The 16588-nt window shown below is 39.0% G+C and overlaps 1 protein-coding gene across 2 annotated transcripts in view; it reads right to left on the bottom strand.

Annotated features, from left to right (window-relative positions):
* Window positions 1–16588, bottom strand: part of rnpep (arginyl aminopeptidase (aminopeptidase B)) — a 37650-nt gene that overhangs the window by 5724 nt on the left and 15338 nt on the right. The window contains exons 5-10 of one of the 2 annotated variants that reach the window (XM_063065524.1): window positions 12575–12810; window positions 9966–10079; window positions 8714–8826; window positions 7088–7196; window positions 6602–6826; window positions 6036–6178 (exon numbers count right to left, since the gene is read on the bottom strand). In XM_063065524.1, coding sequence (XP_062921594.1) covers window positions 6036–6178; window positions 6602–6826; window positions 7088–7196; window positions 8714–8826; window positions 9966–10079; window positions 12575–12810 — 940 coding nt within the window. The remainder of the gene's footprint in view (window positions 1–6035; window positions 6179–6601; window positions 6827–7087; window positions 7197–8713; window positions 8827–9965; window positions 10080–12574; window positions 12811–16588) is intronic. The other variant, XM_063065525.1, reaches the window with a different exon arrangement.

The raw sequence follows: 16588 nt of genomic DNA, 5'->3' as shown, positions 1-16588 counted from the left end.
ACTGCCACACTCATTTCCTCCCTCTTTTGTGCCAAATGAATTATACTAAGTAACCGAGTTACATTATCTGCCGATTGTCTATTTTTAATAAATCATGTTTGATCCATGTATTAATTTTGGTAAATATTTAGATAATTACTAGATAAAATTTTTGCTATTATTTTATAATTCGTATTCAACAAAGAAATAGGCCGATATGATGCTGGATTTAAAGGATCTCTATCCTTCTTTGGCAATACTATTAAAATCGCTGTCAAAAAAGATTCTGGAAGTTTATGTGTTCTTTCTGCTTGACATATTAACTCCGTAAAAGGAGAAATTAATAAATCTTTAAACTTTTTGTAAAATTCAGGCAGAAAACCATCCTCTCCTGGAGATTTATTACTCTGAAGTGATCCTAAAGCTTCTTCAACCTATTTTAATGTAAAAGGCATATCTAATCCCTTCTGTTCTTCCATTTTCAATTCTGGGAGAGTTGTTTGTGATAAAAATCTTTCTATCTCATGAACATCATTTTGTGATTCCAATTGATATAATTCAGAGTAAAAACTTTTAAAGGTTTCATTAATTTCTAAAGGTTTATTTTATTTGCACTTGTTGTAATTGCATTTATCGTTTTGGAAGCCTGTTCTGTTTTCAACTGCCAGGCAAGAATCTTGTGTGGTCTCTCACCTAACTCATAATACCGCTGCTTAGTTCTCATAATTGCTTTTTCCGTTCGGTATGTCTGAAGTGTATTATATTGTAGCTTATTATTGACGAGTTGTCTTCGTTTTTCTTCTATCATATGTCTTTGAGATTCTTTTTCTAATTTTGTAATCTTTTTCCAGTTGGTCTAGTTCTACCATATATTCCTTCTTAATTTTAGAAGTATAACTTATTATCTGACCCCACAAATATGCTTTCATTGTGTCCCATAATACAAATTTATGATCAACTGAATAAGAGTTTGTATCCAAAAAAAATTGAATCTGTTTTTTCATAAAATCACAGAAGTCTTGACATTTTAATACTGAATTAAATCTCCATCTGTAAGTCGATTCCTCCTTATCCGTCATCATCATTGTCATTATTAGAGGAGAATGATCTGACAATATTCTCCTTTTATATTCCATATGTTTTACTCTATCCTGAATATTCGTTGATAGTAAAAAAAAATCTATCCTTGAGTAAGTTTTATGTCTGTTTGAATAGAACAAATAATCTCTTTCTCTTGGGTTAATTCTTCTCCATACATCAATCAAATTTAAATCTTTCACCAATGATAGTTAATTTTACTACTTTCAATTTTGTAACAGCCTTGGTTGATCCATCTAAAACTGGGTTTAGACAAAAGTTAAAAATCTCCACCTATTAATATTTTATCATGTGCATCAGCCAAATTCAAAAAGGCTTCTTGTATAAATTTAGCATCATTTTCATTTGGTGCATAAATATTCATGAGTCCATAATTCCGAAAAAAGTTGGCAATGTATAATCAATTATCTCCCTGCAGAATCAGTTATTACATTTTGTATTCTAATTGGTAATGTTTTATTGACCAAAATTGCAACTCCCCTCGTTTTTGAATTAAATGAAGCTGCAATTACACGTCCCACCCAATCTCTCTTTAATTTCTGATGTTCTATCTCTGTTAAGTGTGTTTCCTGCAAGAAGGCTATATCTACCTTCATCTTCTTAATATGTGTTAAAATTCTTTTTCTTTTCACTGGTCCATTAAGCCCATTAACATTAAAACTCAAAAAATTCAATAAGTTAGTCATTATTCTTAACAAAATTACTCCCAATCTATAACATTACTAAACATTTCCACTCTCATAGTTCCTTGGGGAATCTCTTTAAAATTCACCATGTTGCTATGTGTCTTCCCCCCCCACCCCCACCCCCAATCATCCAGGCAAAGAGAAAGAAATAAAAGAAAGATAAATTATAAAACAAATAACAAAGTACCCCCCTACTAATGTTGAGAGTAAAAGAAAACCCCACAACATTACCCCCTCCATTTTGCAGGCCATGGCTGCCGCCATGATTACACACATGAATCCCGTAGCAATCGATCAGTAGTTCTTCCTGCTCCCCGTAAAACACACACACACACACAAACACACACACATACACACACACACATAAATAAATAAATAAATAACTTTAATATCACTCCTCCCAACTAATATTCCTCAAACTTTTACATTTCTTCCCCTCTATCATATAATTAATATATTTGTATATTCTTCCACCCTTAAAGATCCACCAAGTCTATTCCCTATCCCAGTCTTCATCTTTAATCCATCTCGTCCCACTGGATTTCTTCCTGTGTCTAGCGAATATTCAAAGATTCTTGTACAAACTTCTCCGCCTTCAGTTAATCAGGTAAAAAAATTTTCTTTTTCCATCAGCCAAAAAATCTTCAACATTGCAGGATGGCGCAGTATAAATTGATAACCATTTCCCCATAGGACTTTTTTCACTGGGTTGAATACCTTCCTTTTCTTCAAAAGTTCATAACTTATGTCAGGGTAGAAAAGAACTGTTTCCTTCTATCATCAGTGGCCACTTTTTTTGGCATCTTGGGCAGCCGCCTGCAGAATCCTTCCTTTATCTTGATATCTTAAACATTTTATTAAAATTGATCGCAGATTTTGGTCGTGGTGTGGTTTTGGTCTTGGTCTTAAAGCTCTATGTGCCCTTTCAATTTCAATTGACCGATTTCCCTCTTCCATTTGCAAGATTTCCGGGATCCATCTTTGAAAAAATTTTATTGGATCCTCCCCCTCTATACCTTCTTTAAGACCGACAATCTTAATATTATATCGCCTACTAAAATTTTCCAGCACATCCACTTTTTCCAACAGCCATTTTCTTTCTGTTGTCCAGGCAAGGATATTATCTTCTATCTTGTCCACTCTATCTTTGGCGTCCTCCATTATTTCTTCCAACTCTTTAAACTTGCTTATCCGTTTTCTCCTGTTTTTTCATAACATTATCAAACATAGTCTTCATGTTTTTAGCATCTGTTTTTATTACTTTTAATTCAGCCATTATTTGCACTAAGGCCTCTCTTATGTCTCCACGATTTTTTTTACTTTTAATCTCTTGTTCTTCTTCCTCCTTTTCTTCATCTATATTCACCGGGGGATTGGATTTTAACTCCAGATCACTCTCACTTTCAGTGGCAATCGGATCTTGTAGTTCAGCTTGTACCAATTTGCGCATGCCCGCTTCTTTACGCATGTGCAATTCCTGCTTCTTCTTCCTAGAGACTGCTGCTGTTGCCGCTGCCTCCTGTTCTTCAACACCGGAGACAAAGTGTGTCTCCTCGAAAGGAGATCCAACCAAAACACGAGGTTCCATCGTAGTAGTAGGCCCTTTTTTCTTCCCATCTCGGGGTGTCGTCAAAATGGTAGTCTTCTTCTGTTTCTGTTTACAAGGCATATCTTAAAATAATCTTGAGTATTTATAAGTAGCTTTCAAAAAATATTTATTAACTTTTCTTTATTTAAACGATACTTTTGATTTTTTTTTTTAAACGGGAGAGTTGGATTTCCATGTCTTGATCCTACGTCATCACGTGACGTCCCCCAGCCCCTTCTTAAGCTCCTTTCTTGCTACCCTATATTCCTCAATAGACCCATCTGATCCTTGCTTCCTAAACCTATGCTGCCTTCTTTCACCTGACTAGATTTTCCACCTCACTTGTCACCCATGGTTCCTTCACCCTACCATTCTTTATCTTCCTCACTGGGACAAATTCATCCCTAACATCCTGCAAGAGATCTCTAAACATCGACCACATGTCCATAGTACATATCCCTGCAAAAACATTATCCCAATTCACACCCGCAAGTTCTAGCCTTATAGCCTCATAATTTGCCCTTCCCCAATTAAAAATTTTCCTGTCCTCTCTGATTCTATCCTTTTCCATGATAATACTGAAGGCCAGGGAGCGGTGGTCACTGTCCCCCACATGCTCACACCATGAGAGATCTGTGACCTGACCCAGTTCATTACCTAATACTAGATCTAGTATGGCATTCCCCCAAGTTGGCCTGTCAACATACTGTGACAGGAATATGTCCTGTACACACTTAACAAACTCTGCCATGTCCAAACCCTTGGAACTAATCAGGTGCCAATCAATATTTGGGAAGTTAAAGTCACCCATGATAACAACCCTGTTATTCTTGCACCCTTCCAAAATCTGCCTCCCAATCTGTTCCTCAGTATCTCTGCTGCTACCAGGGGGCCTATAGAATACTCACAATAGAGTAACTGCTCCCTTCCTGTTCCTGACTTCCACCTATACTGACTCAAAAGAGGATCCTGCTACATTACCCACCCTTTCTGTAGCTGTAATAGTATCCCTGACCAGTAATGCCACCCCTCCTCCCCTTTTACCCCCCTCTCTATCCCTTTTAAAGCACTGAAATCCAGGAATATTCAGAATCCATTCCTGTCCTGGTGCCAGCCAAATCTCTGTAATGGCCACTACATCATAATTCCATGTATGTATCCAAGCTCTCAGTTCATCACCTTTGCTCCTGATGCTTCTTGCATTGAAGTACATGCATTTTAGCCCTTCTGCCTTCCTACCTTTACACCCTTCATTGTACTTGTCTTTCCTCAAAGCCTCTCTATATGTTAGATCTGGCTTTACTCAATGCACCTCACTGCTCTATCGCTCTGGATCCCATCCCTCTTGCAAATTAGTTTAAACCCACCTAAAGTATGCTAGCAAACCTACCTGCAAGGATATTGCTCCCCGTCGAGTTCAGATGCAACCCATCCAATCTGTACAGGTCCCACCTTCCCCAGAAGAGATCCCAATGATCCAAAAATCTAAAACCCTGCTCCCTGCACCAACTCCTCGGCCACGCATTCAACTGCAATTTCCTCCAATTCTTACCATCACTGTCATGTAGCACTGGCAGCAATCCTGAGAACGCCACCCTTGAGGTCCTGTTCTTCAGCCTTCTGCCTAGTTCCCGAAACTCTCACTTCAGGACCTCATCCCTCTTCCTGCCTATGTCGTTGGTCCCAACGTGTATCACAACTTCTGGTTGTTTCCCCTCTCGTACCAGGATGTCATGCACCCAGTCAGAGACATCCCGGACCCTGGCACCCGGGAGGCAACAAACCATGCGGGTGTCCTTCTCACGTCCACAAAATCTCCTGTCTGTTCCCCTGACTATAGAGTCTCCAATGACAACAGCTCTCCTCTTCTCTGTCCCACCCTTCTGCACCACAGGGTCAGACTCTGTGCCAGAGGCCCTGCCACCGTGGCTCACACCTGGCCGGTCATCCCCGCCAACAGTATCTAGGACGGTAAACTTATTTTTCAGGGGAATGGCTACAGGGGTGCTCTGCACTACCTGTCTGCTCACCTTCGCTTTCCCCCCTCTGACTGTCACCCAACGACCCGCTTCTGGCAGCCTAGGTGTGACTACCTCCCTGTAGCTCTCGCAGTACAATTTGCAGCATAATAGGGTGAATTACTATTTGAATTTAATTATTCAGTAAGGTTTGGAATTTGAGTTTTACATGCAGATTACAAGTGTCCCTCCATATTGGACTTTTTGTGAGGTAGGCAGGAATAACAATAGCATGTTTATTATACTTAACTACCAAAAAAATGGAATTTGGCTTTCATTTTCTATATCAAATATCTTTAGTACCACATTCTCGTCTTTTGTTTAAAAAAAAGCCTTCATCCCCATTTTTTGAATGCAAGATGCCACCTTACTTTTATCCTTCAACACCCATTATACGGTCTTCCTAAGCCTATTAATATCTTGAATTCGACTTCAAATATTTTTCTCAGTAACTGTGATGTTTCATTTTCATCTCAAATTTTGTACTACTGTCCTCTATGCAAGAATTATCCATTTCCTTAATAAAAGGGTTGACAGTGCTTTTTAAAAAGATAATTTTGATCAAGGCATATGCACATAAAGCAAATCAATCAAATTACATTTAATGACCTTACATGAATGTTGCAGAAGGGATGACCATCAGCTTATGTATAATTAATTATGTACCTGACTCTGTAGAAATTTGTGAAGTTCATCAAATGCATCTGTGTGGTTATTTTTCACAATTATCTGTACCCAGCGAAAACGTAGTTCAGCATTCTTGGAACTGGAGACATTTGGGTACACTTCACCCATCTTAGCAACATTTCCTAAAGAAAATGAAATTTCAAATTTTATTCCAGTTTCTTAAAGCATTTAATCATCACTATTTGTTATAACAGTTACAAAGTCTCTTCTGAGCATTCATATATAATGAAGTGAGGGCAAAAGATAACTGTTTTCCAACATGTGTTTGTTTAATTAAAACTTTTAAAGCCAAAGTTTAAAGTGAGTGGACAGAATTCTATAAATCAACTATGATTTATCAAAACAGCAATTGAAGACATCTGGAATTAAGCATGAAACAAATTAAAGTGCACAGATTTAATTTTGAATATGACTTCAGTTGGACTCTGGTTAAAGCATTAGTATCTGATTTAAAATTAAAAATACATTTTCACAATTTATGGTACACTACACAATATGACAGGAATTTTAGTATTTGTTAGTAAATGTCATCCCTTATTAAATACCTGGAGGCAAAGGTGACTTTTCCAGTAGTTTATCAAGGAAGTGCACAATCTGGTAGGTTTTCCATGAGCATATGTCAACAGCTTTGATGGCATCCATGTTCAGCTCCGTAGCCAACCATAGTGAAGCCAAGCTTTCCGCTGGTTTCATGAGAGCATCACCACATGAAAGGTCTGGCAAGTAAGGTGGCCATCCAGGAGTATTCAGCCAACAATCAAATTCAAATCCTGGATAAGAAAATTTAGATCCTTTACTTGTTTCTCTAAATGTTCAGCTTCTTACCAAACTGACAGGGTGAAGAACATGCATAAATTGAAAAAGAATCAGGTAGAAAATAACAAAGCGTAAAGGACTCAGTCATGATAAAATTGTGGATAGGTTCCAGTTAATTAAAATAATTGAAGCAATTTTAATTTTAATCTTATTGGAAGATTGTGCGTCACTTTTTCTTCAGCGAAAAGGTTGATATAATAATAAAACAGCATTACCTGGTCTTTTCTCGATATCTTGTTTCTTGAGTTCTGGGAAATACTCTAAATAAAAACATAAAGCGTCTTCCGCCACAATACTTTGGAATTTGAATTTGTTCACATAGGCCTGCATGTAAACACAATTTAGACACATGATTTATGTTAAATCAGAACAAGTGATAAACCTGTACACTGGGCAGTGTATCAGTGACCCATTTCGGGTAAGGAACTGCATTGATATTAAACTGCCTCATCAGGGACTTTCCTCCCATCACAAAAGGAGCTATTAACTGATGACCGTTCACAATTCCCTAACAATGAAGTAGCCCATGCCTCTACACAGCCAGACCAGAACAATTCTTGGCAATAGGCTGATCAATTTTTACTTGGAACAGCATAACAAGTCAATCAAAATCTGTCCTATTGCCCTTTTCTTATTTTAAAGTTAAGCAAATCTATAACATCTTACAGATTGAAGTACATTATGCTAAGAGTTTGTTCTACAGGTTTCAGAGGTCTTAGGTATCAGTGGAAGTTCTCAAATCTGGAATGTTAATGTAACGTTGCTTCCAAGTTACCATCAAATCAATTTCTGCTCTATAAGAAGCTGGAGTCCATAGAGACAAGTTCTTTAGCAATGGTATTATCAAAATATCTGCATAAATGGCCAAAAATGCCAAGGTCACTGTTTCACCATAATCTTTCCCATTTTAATTGCAATGTCCAAATTTTAAGAGGTTAAAGATAGATGCAAAGTAAAAAAGCTTAAAAATAATTATGTGCATCATGAAATTAAAAGGCACTTTTACATATTCATCTGTACTGAATATCAGATGAGAAAGATGAAATATGGAGGTAAAAGCAAACAAGTCCAGTAGGGGTAGTTGAAAGTGGTCTGATTTGCTCAGACTGTACATTTTAATGCAAGAAGCCTCACAGGTAAAGCAGGTGAACTCAGTATGGATCAGCACATAGGATTGTACTTAAGTTATTATGGAAGCATAAGACAAGAGTAGAGTTCAGCCATTTGGCCCACAGTCGACAGATAACAGATATGGCAAATGAACCTTTGTGATATCAATGCTTTTTCTGTAACGGTGCAGATGAGACCTTGGGGGTGGGGGGGGGGGCGGGTGGAATTGAACCTGATTAGGGAGAACACCATGGTGGAATTTAAAGATATTCTGGGGCAACATGCAGAGCTAAGATAAAAAGGGGATCACTTTTCAGCAAATGTACTACATGATCCTGCAGTATTCAGCGGGAATTAGATGAGCATATATAGGGAAATCACAAACAAGTGCCTGAATAATAGATTTCAACTTCCATAATATTGCCTGGGAATACCTTGGTGCACTGTCTTTCTTTAAAATTGAACTAAATATTATTCTTGTTTTTGTTTGTGTTTGATGCAATTTGCATGATTTTTTTGCATGGGGGAGGGGTTTGATGGTTGATATTTTTCCTTGAATGGGTTGGTTCCATGGTTCTTTATTTCATGACTGTGAGGAAGATGAATTTCAGGGTTGTATACTGCAGGCATACTTTGATAATAAATGTACTTTGAACCCTAACATGTATTTAGCAGTTTTTCTCCCCTTTATAAATAAGATTATATTTACAATGAACTTGACAAGTTCTTACCCGAAGGAAAGCATCAAATGTGCTCTGATCACCCACAAGGTGAGCTAAATAGGATACAAAGCAATAGCCTTTTTCGTAGGGAGTTTCATTATATGTCTCATCTGGATCAATCCCTGAAAAAGGAACAACAATAAATTAATTCTTTGTCAAAGGAAGGTAAAATTTCTAAGGGTGGGCTCACTTAGGGAATACAGAAATCATGGGGCACGAGAGAGCAAACACGAAGTTTACCATTACACAAATTACTATATCACACATTTATAGGCATCCGTTAGTCTCATGAGACCATGGATTTGCACCTTGGAAAGTTTCCAGGGCGTAGGCCTGGGCAAGGTTGTATGGAAGACCAGCAGTTGCCCATGCTGCAAGTCTCCCCTCTCCATGCCACCGATGTTGTCCAAGGGAAGGGCATTAGAACCCATACCGCTTGGCACCGGTGTCATCGCAGAGCAATGTGTGGTTAAGTGTCTTGCTCAAGGACACACACGCTCGAACTCGCCAAGGCTCGAACTAACGACCTTCAAATCACTAGACGAACGCTTTAACCACTTGGCCACGCACCAACACAGCCACACATTATTGACTATGAAATGCTTCAGGATGGTCCAAGGTCACAAAGTAGTTCCTTTTTTCTTTGCACGTTCTCTGTGATTCACTTGCTCTAAAGCCCTTCCACATCCTAAAAACATGCAGGTTGACAGGTTAACTGGGAATTGTAAGTTTCCCCTGGTGTGCAAGCGGGTGAGTAAAATCTGGTGGTAGTTGAGGGAAATTGGTAACAAGTGAAAATTGTTAGGAGAGGGATTGTTCTGCAAACCAGCATAGACTCGATGGGCTGAAATAACTTCCTGTTTTGTAAGGAAATAAGTAAAGCATCCATCAGCAACTGACAATAGAACATACTAATCCATTCAGTAGTTGCTGAGTTAAACCTACAAAATCTTGAAATGGCACTAAACAGCTCTGATCAAAAAGACTGAGTGCTCGGTGGAACATCTCCAGTAAGTCAACAGCAAATACCAGGAATTTCCAGTAATTTGCTGTCACACTTCCAATTCGACCATTTTTGCCTCCTGTCCCACTCCAACGGGGCCTCATCTTCTATCCAAGCACTTTCAGTTTTGGGGATTCAATATCAAATTCAGCAACTTGCTTTTTCTGCTTGCATCTGAAAAATGATTTTTTGGAAGCACTGGGGATTTGATCAGGGATTCCAAATCAATTTGCACAGATCCAGATTATGAACTCTCACCTTGATCAATTTTAACCTTCAGTTTATTGAGGGGATGGTCCTCTCCAGAGTTATCCATGTGTTGACGAAGGAGGGCTCTCCCTGTGGCAGCTTCAATACAAGTGTACTCTGGACCTAAGATATAAACTTTGAGTAAATATACAGGAGAGAGATCTTGGTGATAAGATGGTATCAGTGCCATAAAGCTGCACATGGTTTACTGGGACAATTAATAATTGTGAATTTTTTAAATTACAAGAATTTACCAGTGCAGCACAAAAGGTTGATTCAGCAGCAAGAGTATAGACACCAACAGTTTCAATTAGTTGCCTATTGAACTTGTCTGGAATGCCACACTGAAAACAATGGTTTATCCTTTCCCCGTCTTTTGAAGAGAGTAATATTCATGTTTCTTTTAAACTTTCCCTTTCTAAGAACCAAAAAGTACCAGTCCATCTTGCAAACCAACTTCCCTCCATTTACACCGACTGCACTTCCTGCTCCACTGGCAAAGCAGCAAAGATTACCAGCAGCCCCCTCACCCTGGTAATTCTCTCTTCTCCCCTTTCCTATCAGGCAGAAGATCTGAAAGCTCAAGAACATAAATCAATAGACTCAGGTCAGCTTTTGTCCCTATATTATCAAATGTTTGAAGGGACCTCTTGCACACTAAAAGATGAGCTTTTGATCTCCCAATCTACCTTGTGACATTCTTTGTACTTTGTCTCTCTGCACTACACCTTCTCTGTAACTCCAACACAATATTCTGTATCCTGTTTTTTTACACAACTAACTCAACAAGACAAAGGAGATGATTATTAACTTAAGGAGAACTTGCACCATTCTCACCCCTCTTCACATCAGTGGCACAGAAGTCGAAATTGAGCAGTTTCAAACTCCTGGGAGTATAAATGCTGCACAAACTCTCATGGCCCCAAGACACAATCAGGAAAGCTCAACAACACCTCATTCTGAGGAAGGTGAAGAGAACTGGACCATGCACATTTATCCTTTTTACAGATGCACAGCCGAGAACATCCCAACATGCCGCATCACTGCATAGTAAGGAAACGGCACTGCAGCAGACAGGAAGGTTCCACAACAGGTAGTCAAAACTGCCCAATGCATCACTGGGCTGTTTTGAGAAAAGGGCCAGTAACATTATGAAGGATCCCACCCAACCTGTTCATGGACTGTTTATCCCAGTCCCATCTAGGTTACTTAGCATCCATGCCAGAACCACCAGACTCAGTTACTTTCCCCAAGTTCGGGACTGTTTAATGTCATTGCCAGTATACAAATGCAAAGGGGAACGTACTAAGCAGCAAGGTTGATCAACACCTCCACCCAATAACCACCCCTTCACACCCCCACCACCACTACTCTACCATTTCCTGTCAGAGTCACCTTATATACAGACGCTCATGTGCCTAGCATCAATTTATCAACCTACAATCAACATATATAAGCTATCTTTATATATATATATATTAATTGTGCTTTTGTGCTCTATCAGATCTGGAGTACCAATCTGGTTCTCCTTTGCACTTGTACGTTGGAAATGACATTAAACAATCTCGAATCTCAAGATGTAATTATGCATGTCATGATTTGTGCTGACAGAATACAAAAGAAAAGCTTTTCACTGCATCTTGATATGTTACAATAATCAACACCAAAAAACAATTTATTCATACTTTCTGCCCCCTTCACCTGCTATGAAAAGCAAACCTAGAACAGCAGACTTCATATCTTTTCTGAGGTAGAAGTTACTAATTATTGTGATGAAAGGTCTTCACCATGAAAGGTTAATTGGCTTCTCTTTCCATGGATGCTGCTTGACTGCCTGTGTTCTTCCAGCATTTCTGTTCTGGTTTGAAGTTTATAATTTTATTTGCTTTTGATTTTGAAGTACAAATTGTGAGCGAGTTCCTTCCTTTCAGTTTCACATTCCAAACTTGTAAAGGTGTCCGCAATAGATGTTAGGCTAAATTTAAAACAGAAACTGCTGAAAACACTCAACAGGTTGGCTGGTACGTGCTGAGAAAGTAGCAGCATTTAAATTACAAATGAATGACCTTTCATTGTTTTTGTTTCTTCCCATGCAGTAACTATGAATATTTCTAGTTTTTATTTCAGACATTCAGCATCAGTTATATTTTAGTTTTTTTTTCACCTTAATCCTCTGGAACCATGCTTTCCCATTTCTATCCACTTAGATTTTAAAAAATAACTAAGCTTAAAAATACATGTTCATGCATTAGCCTTGTCAGGCAGGAACAAATCCTGCATACACTCCCAATACAGTAAACACAATGAACTGTTAACAGAAAAACAAAACCATCCAACCTGAAATAACAGGGCAAAACCTCAAGACGCTAATCTCTCAAATTTGTTAGAAATCACGCACATTATAAATTAAATAATTTAAATATCCATTGCTAGTTTAATCATATTGCATGCTTTTAAAAAATCTAAGATATGAAATTTTTAAGTCTGTACAAAGGCTTTGAGGAGTATGCTGGAATGGGAATCCAACAAAGCATACTAAATGGCTAAGATCTTATTCAGAAAGATGACTATTGGGATTTTTTTTTGGATCACAGTAACATACATTCACAAAGCCATACCGTAAATTTCAGTTGAAATTCTCCTCTGAGCATACATTGTGAATCCTTCATTTAGCCAGAAGTCTCCCCAGTTGGCATTCGTTACCAGATTGCCAAACCAGCTGTGAGAAATCTCATGGATGATGACATCAGCCAATGACCGATCTCCAGCCAACAGACATGGAGTAACAAACGTAATGCAAGGATTCTCCATCCCACCAAAAGGGAAAGACGGCGGCATGAAGAGAAGATCATACCTTTGGATATTACAAGACATTTAGTGTCAAGTTATTTTAAAATGCAAATGAAACAAGTATTCCACTCTCAATTACTTTTATGTACACTCTCACACTGACATCAAAACACTTTATTCTTCACTCTAAAAAAGCTAAATCACAAACTATCAGCTTGCAGAAACTTGGATGCAGAAGAAAATCTTAGATCAAGTAAATTTTGGTAGACCTATACTCAGGCACGCAATTAACCTCATTGATCAGAAGAGTTGAAGGACAAAGCTATCAACAGAATTGCAACCCAGACTGAGTAGATGCAGAGTCCAATGAGTTTCTCCAATTAACCATTTAGCAGAACATACAGTACAGCACAGGAAGAGGCTCCTCAGCCTACAATGCGATGAACACGATGCCAATTTAAACCAGATCTCTTCTGCTTGCACATGATCCATTTTGCTCCAGGCCCCACCAGTTTCATATCTGCTTCCACCATTACCCCTGGCAGCCCATTCCAAGCATTTACCACCCCCGTGCAAAAACCTTGCCCCGCAAATCTCCTGTAAACTTTAGGCTTCTTACCCTAAATGTGCGATTCTACATTTTTATCCTGTTGAAAAAAGATTCTGACTGTTTACTCTGTCTATGCCTCTATTTTTAGTAAACATCTATCAGGCCATTCGCCCTAACAGAGTGTGCCAAGAGATAAAATGTTAGAGTTTAGTAATAAACTCCAACCTAATGCCAGCAGTGAACTGAGGTGGTTATGTCAATTCAGTTTTGTTTTCAGAAACAGAAACTGCCAAAAACACAGAACCAGTTGGACAGCATGTGCTGAGAAGGAAGCTGCATTTTAATTGCAGATCTGACCTTTTATTGTAATTGTTCCTTCGCCTGCAGAAACTATCTAAATATATCCTCACCACTAACAACCTTTGTTCCTTCAGGTTGTCATAGCTATGGGAGGTGGTGGGAATAACCTCTCATGACCTATTAAATGCTCCCAATGGTGTACATCAAAAAGCCTCCGACAACGAAGTCCAGCTCTTGTCCTTTACGTGCGGCTTAGCTACTAAGCCGGGTAGAACAGTTTCTACTGACAGGAGAAGGGGCAAAGATGGGTTACTGGTGCCTTAAAACCAGTTGCTCTGGACAGAAGGGGCTCGTCAGCTGTGGTTGGCTGCTCATCCAGGAGAAGGAAAACTCTGATCTCAAATTTTCACTGCTTGATGTCTCTACTCACTTAAGGAGAAGGCTTCAGGAGTAAACCCTGAGGTGCCAAACTGTATCTGCCTTTGCCGTTCCTTTGGATTCAATGGAGGCCCTCAACAACCAACCTTCAAGTCATCTGTAAACTTAATAACCCTCCTCAGGGAATCTTGCAAAGGCAGCTTGTGTAACTGATGGTCTGCACTGGTACTACTTTTGCTATCTGTTTCACCAGTCATTACTGAATAATAATGAATTAACTTCAGCATTAAGAAACAAAGCTACTATTTTGATAATGAAAAGCCTGTGTTGTTAGGCATCTTACACACTGTCCACATTTGCCAAAAAGTACTCCAATCACTAGATTAACTTAACAGGTAATATGGTTGATTAGCATATCATGAAATTTCAAAATTCATGCTGGTGCATTTTATTTTATAAAACATTTACACGTTTTCACTGTAGGCACGCTCTCACAACTCGAAGGGTCTGGACCCTTCTTCAATGAATCAAAGCAAGGTTTCTGGATCTAAGAAGTCCAGCATGCCCAGGAGAGATCAGACTCAGAGTCTGAGGAGTCAGTGTCCACATGGAAGGCCTGCACCTCACCCAGTTCAGCTGATTTCATCCACCCAGGCCTGGGTGGACGGCCTATCATACCTTGTGTGATTAAAACCTTGTCAGGAAGGTCAATGTCATTACAGCTTTCCAAAGTGATACTCAAGTGATAGCCCAGATTACAGGCTTGAATTCAGAAATGGATTAAGTTCACAGCTGCATTGTCTCCAGGAAACCATTTTTCAGATGCTTAACAAAAAAAAACCAAGGAAAAGATGTGTATACAAATTCTGGGTCTTATCAAACTACTATCTCACATGGTACCTATTCTTCCTTTGCCACACTGTCTGAAAATGACTGAATCCTCATTTGCTAGAATGTGTATTGCTGGAACACATTTATCAATTAGCAGATTATATTGTTTAACAACTGCAAATAGTAGGGAAACTAAATATTCAACTTCAGAGAAATAGTACATGATATTCTAGCTTACACACTGTTCTCAGCAACATATACTACAGCAAACTCAAAATTTCAGAATACCAATTTTAAATTAATTAAATAATGCTATATAGAAAAAAGAAATGAAGCAAATTTAAAACCAAAATCGAATCTTCAAACTTTAGAATAGCCATTGTCTCTAATAGAATTTTGCACTGAACCTTGATACCAGCACTCCTAATAATGATATTGCTAACTAAGGAGTTAGAATTTTTTTAGATGGTAGAGGTTAGGGCAGAAATGGGAAATACAGTCGGCCCTCCCTATCCCCGAGGGATTGGTTCCGAGACCCCCCTGCGGACACCAAAAAACGCAGATGCTCAAGTCCCTTATTTAACCTGTCTCAGTACAGGTGGACTTTAGGACCCAGGGCAGCACAGGACCCGCCGCCCTCAGTGTTTCTGTTCTGTTGACTTACAATACCTAATACAACGTAAATGCTATGTAAATAATTGTTACACTGTATTGTTTAGGGAATAAAGAAAAAAAGTCTGTACATGTTCAGTACAGACGCAACCCTCGTAGCTCTTCTGGGAACAATGATGCCGCCTCAGCATCAGCCGATTCCGATTCTCCCGTGATCTTTAAGTTCTTGAGGCTGTAGCGCTTTACATAGCCAGCCAGCCATCCCTAGCACTAACACTTCCACGAATTTCAGCTTTATTGTACGAATGCTCGATTCATTCTTACCGACCTTACGGCTCACTTCGGAATACGACACGCCACTTTTCAGAAGATCTAATATTTCTAATTTCTCGGCGAGGGATAGCACTTTAAGCTCCCTCTTAGCCTTTGAGGAATTGCTTTGACCACGTAATTGCTTTATAGGAGCCATTTATTCACAGAAACAAAGTAGCAAGTGAACGAGATGCGAGGCAAACAATGCTCGAACGAGTGCTGGAGAGAGCACTTCCGGGTTTTCCAGATTCGCGGTTGGTTGAATTTGTGCATGAGGAACTCGCGGATAAGGAGGGCCGACTGTAGTTCAGACTGGGAAACATCCAGACTCTCATGAATTTCAATAACTATATACATTACTGTGCAAAATTGTTAGATATAGATATAGCAAGGGTGCCCAAGACTTTTGCACAGTGCCATAGTAACTTTATGCTGCCAAAAAAAAAATTCATGATATGCGTGAATGATGAGAAACCTGATTCTGATATGGGTCTCTATCGTAGACAGAGTGGGAAGGAGGCAGGGAGAGGGGAATCATAGTTAGGAAAAGGGGAAGGGAGAGGGGCGAGAGTGTGGAGCACTAGAGAAACATTCTGCAATAATAAAACATTTGTCTGGAATCAAATAACCTTGCCTGGTGTCTTAGGGCCAGGTTTGTCTGCACCCACATCACCCAACATTCATTGCTCCCGCCAGATTTACAAACCCGCTCTCCGATCCATGTTGAGAAATACAGTACTGTATAAAAGTCCTAGGTATTTAATACTGTAAAAACTCGGGGATTAATTTAACCACACTGTAAATTATATATTTGAAGTCATTTGTAGTCAGCGAGGGGATTATTCAGTTTGGTCTACTG

Source organism: Mobula hypostoma, chromosome 13 (assembly GCF_963921235.1).
Source record: "Mobula hypostoma chromosome 13, sMobHyp1.1, whole genome shotgun sequence".
Taxonomy (NCBI): Eukaryota; Metazoa; Chordata; class Chondrichthyes; order Myliobatiformes; family Myliobatidae; genus Mobula; species Mobula hypostoma.
The sequence above is the reverse complement of the archived record's forward strand: the minus strand, read 5'-3'. Positions and strand labels throughout refer to the sequence as shown.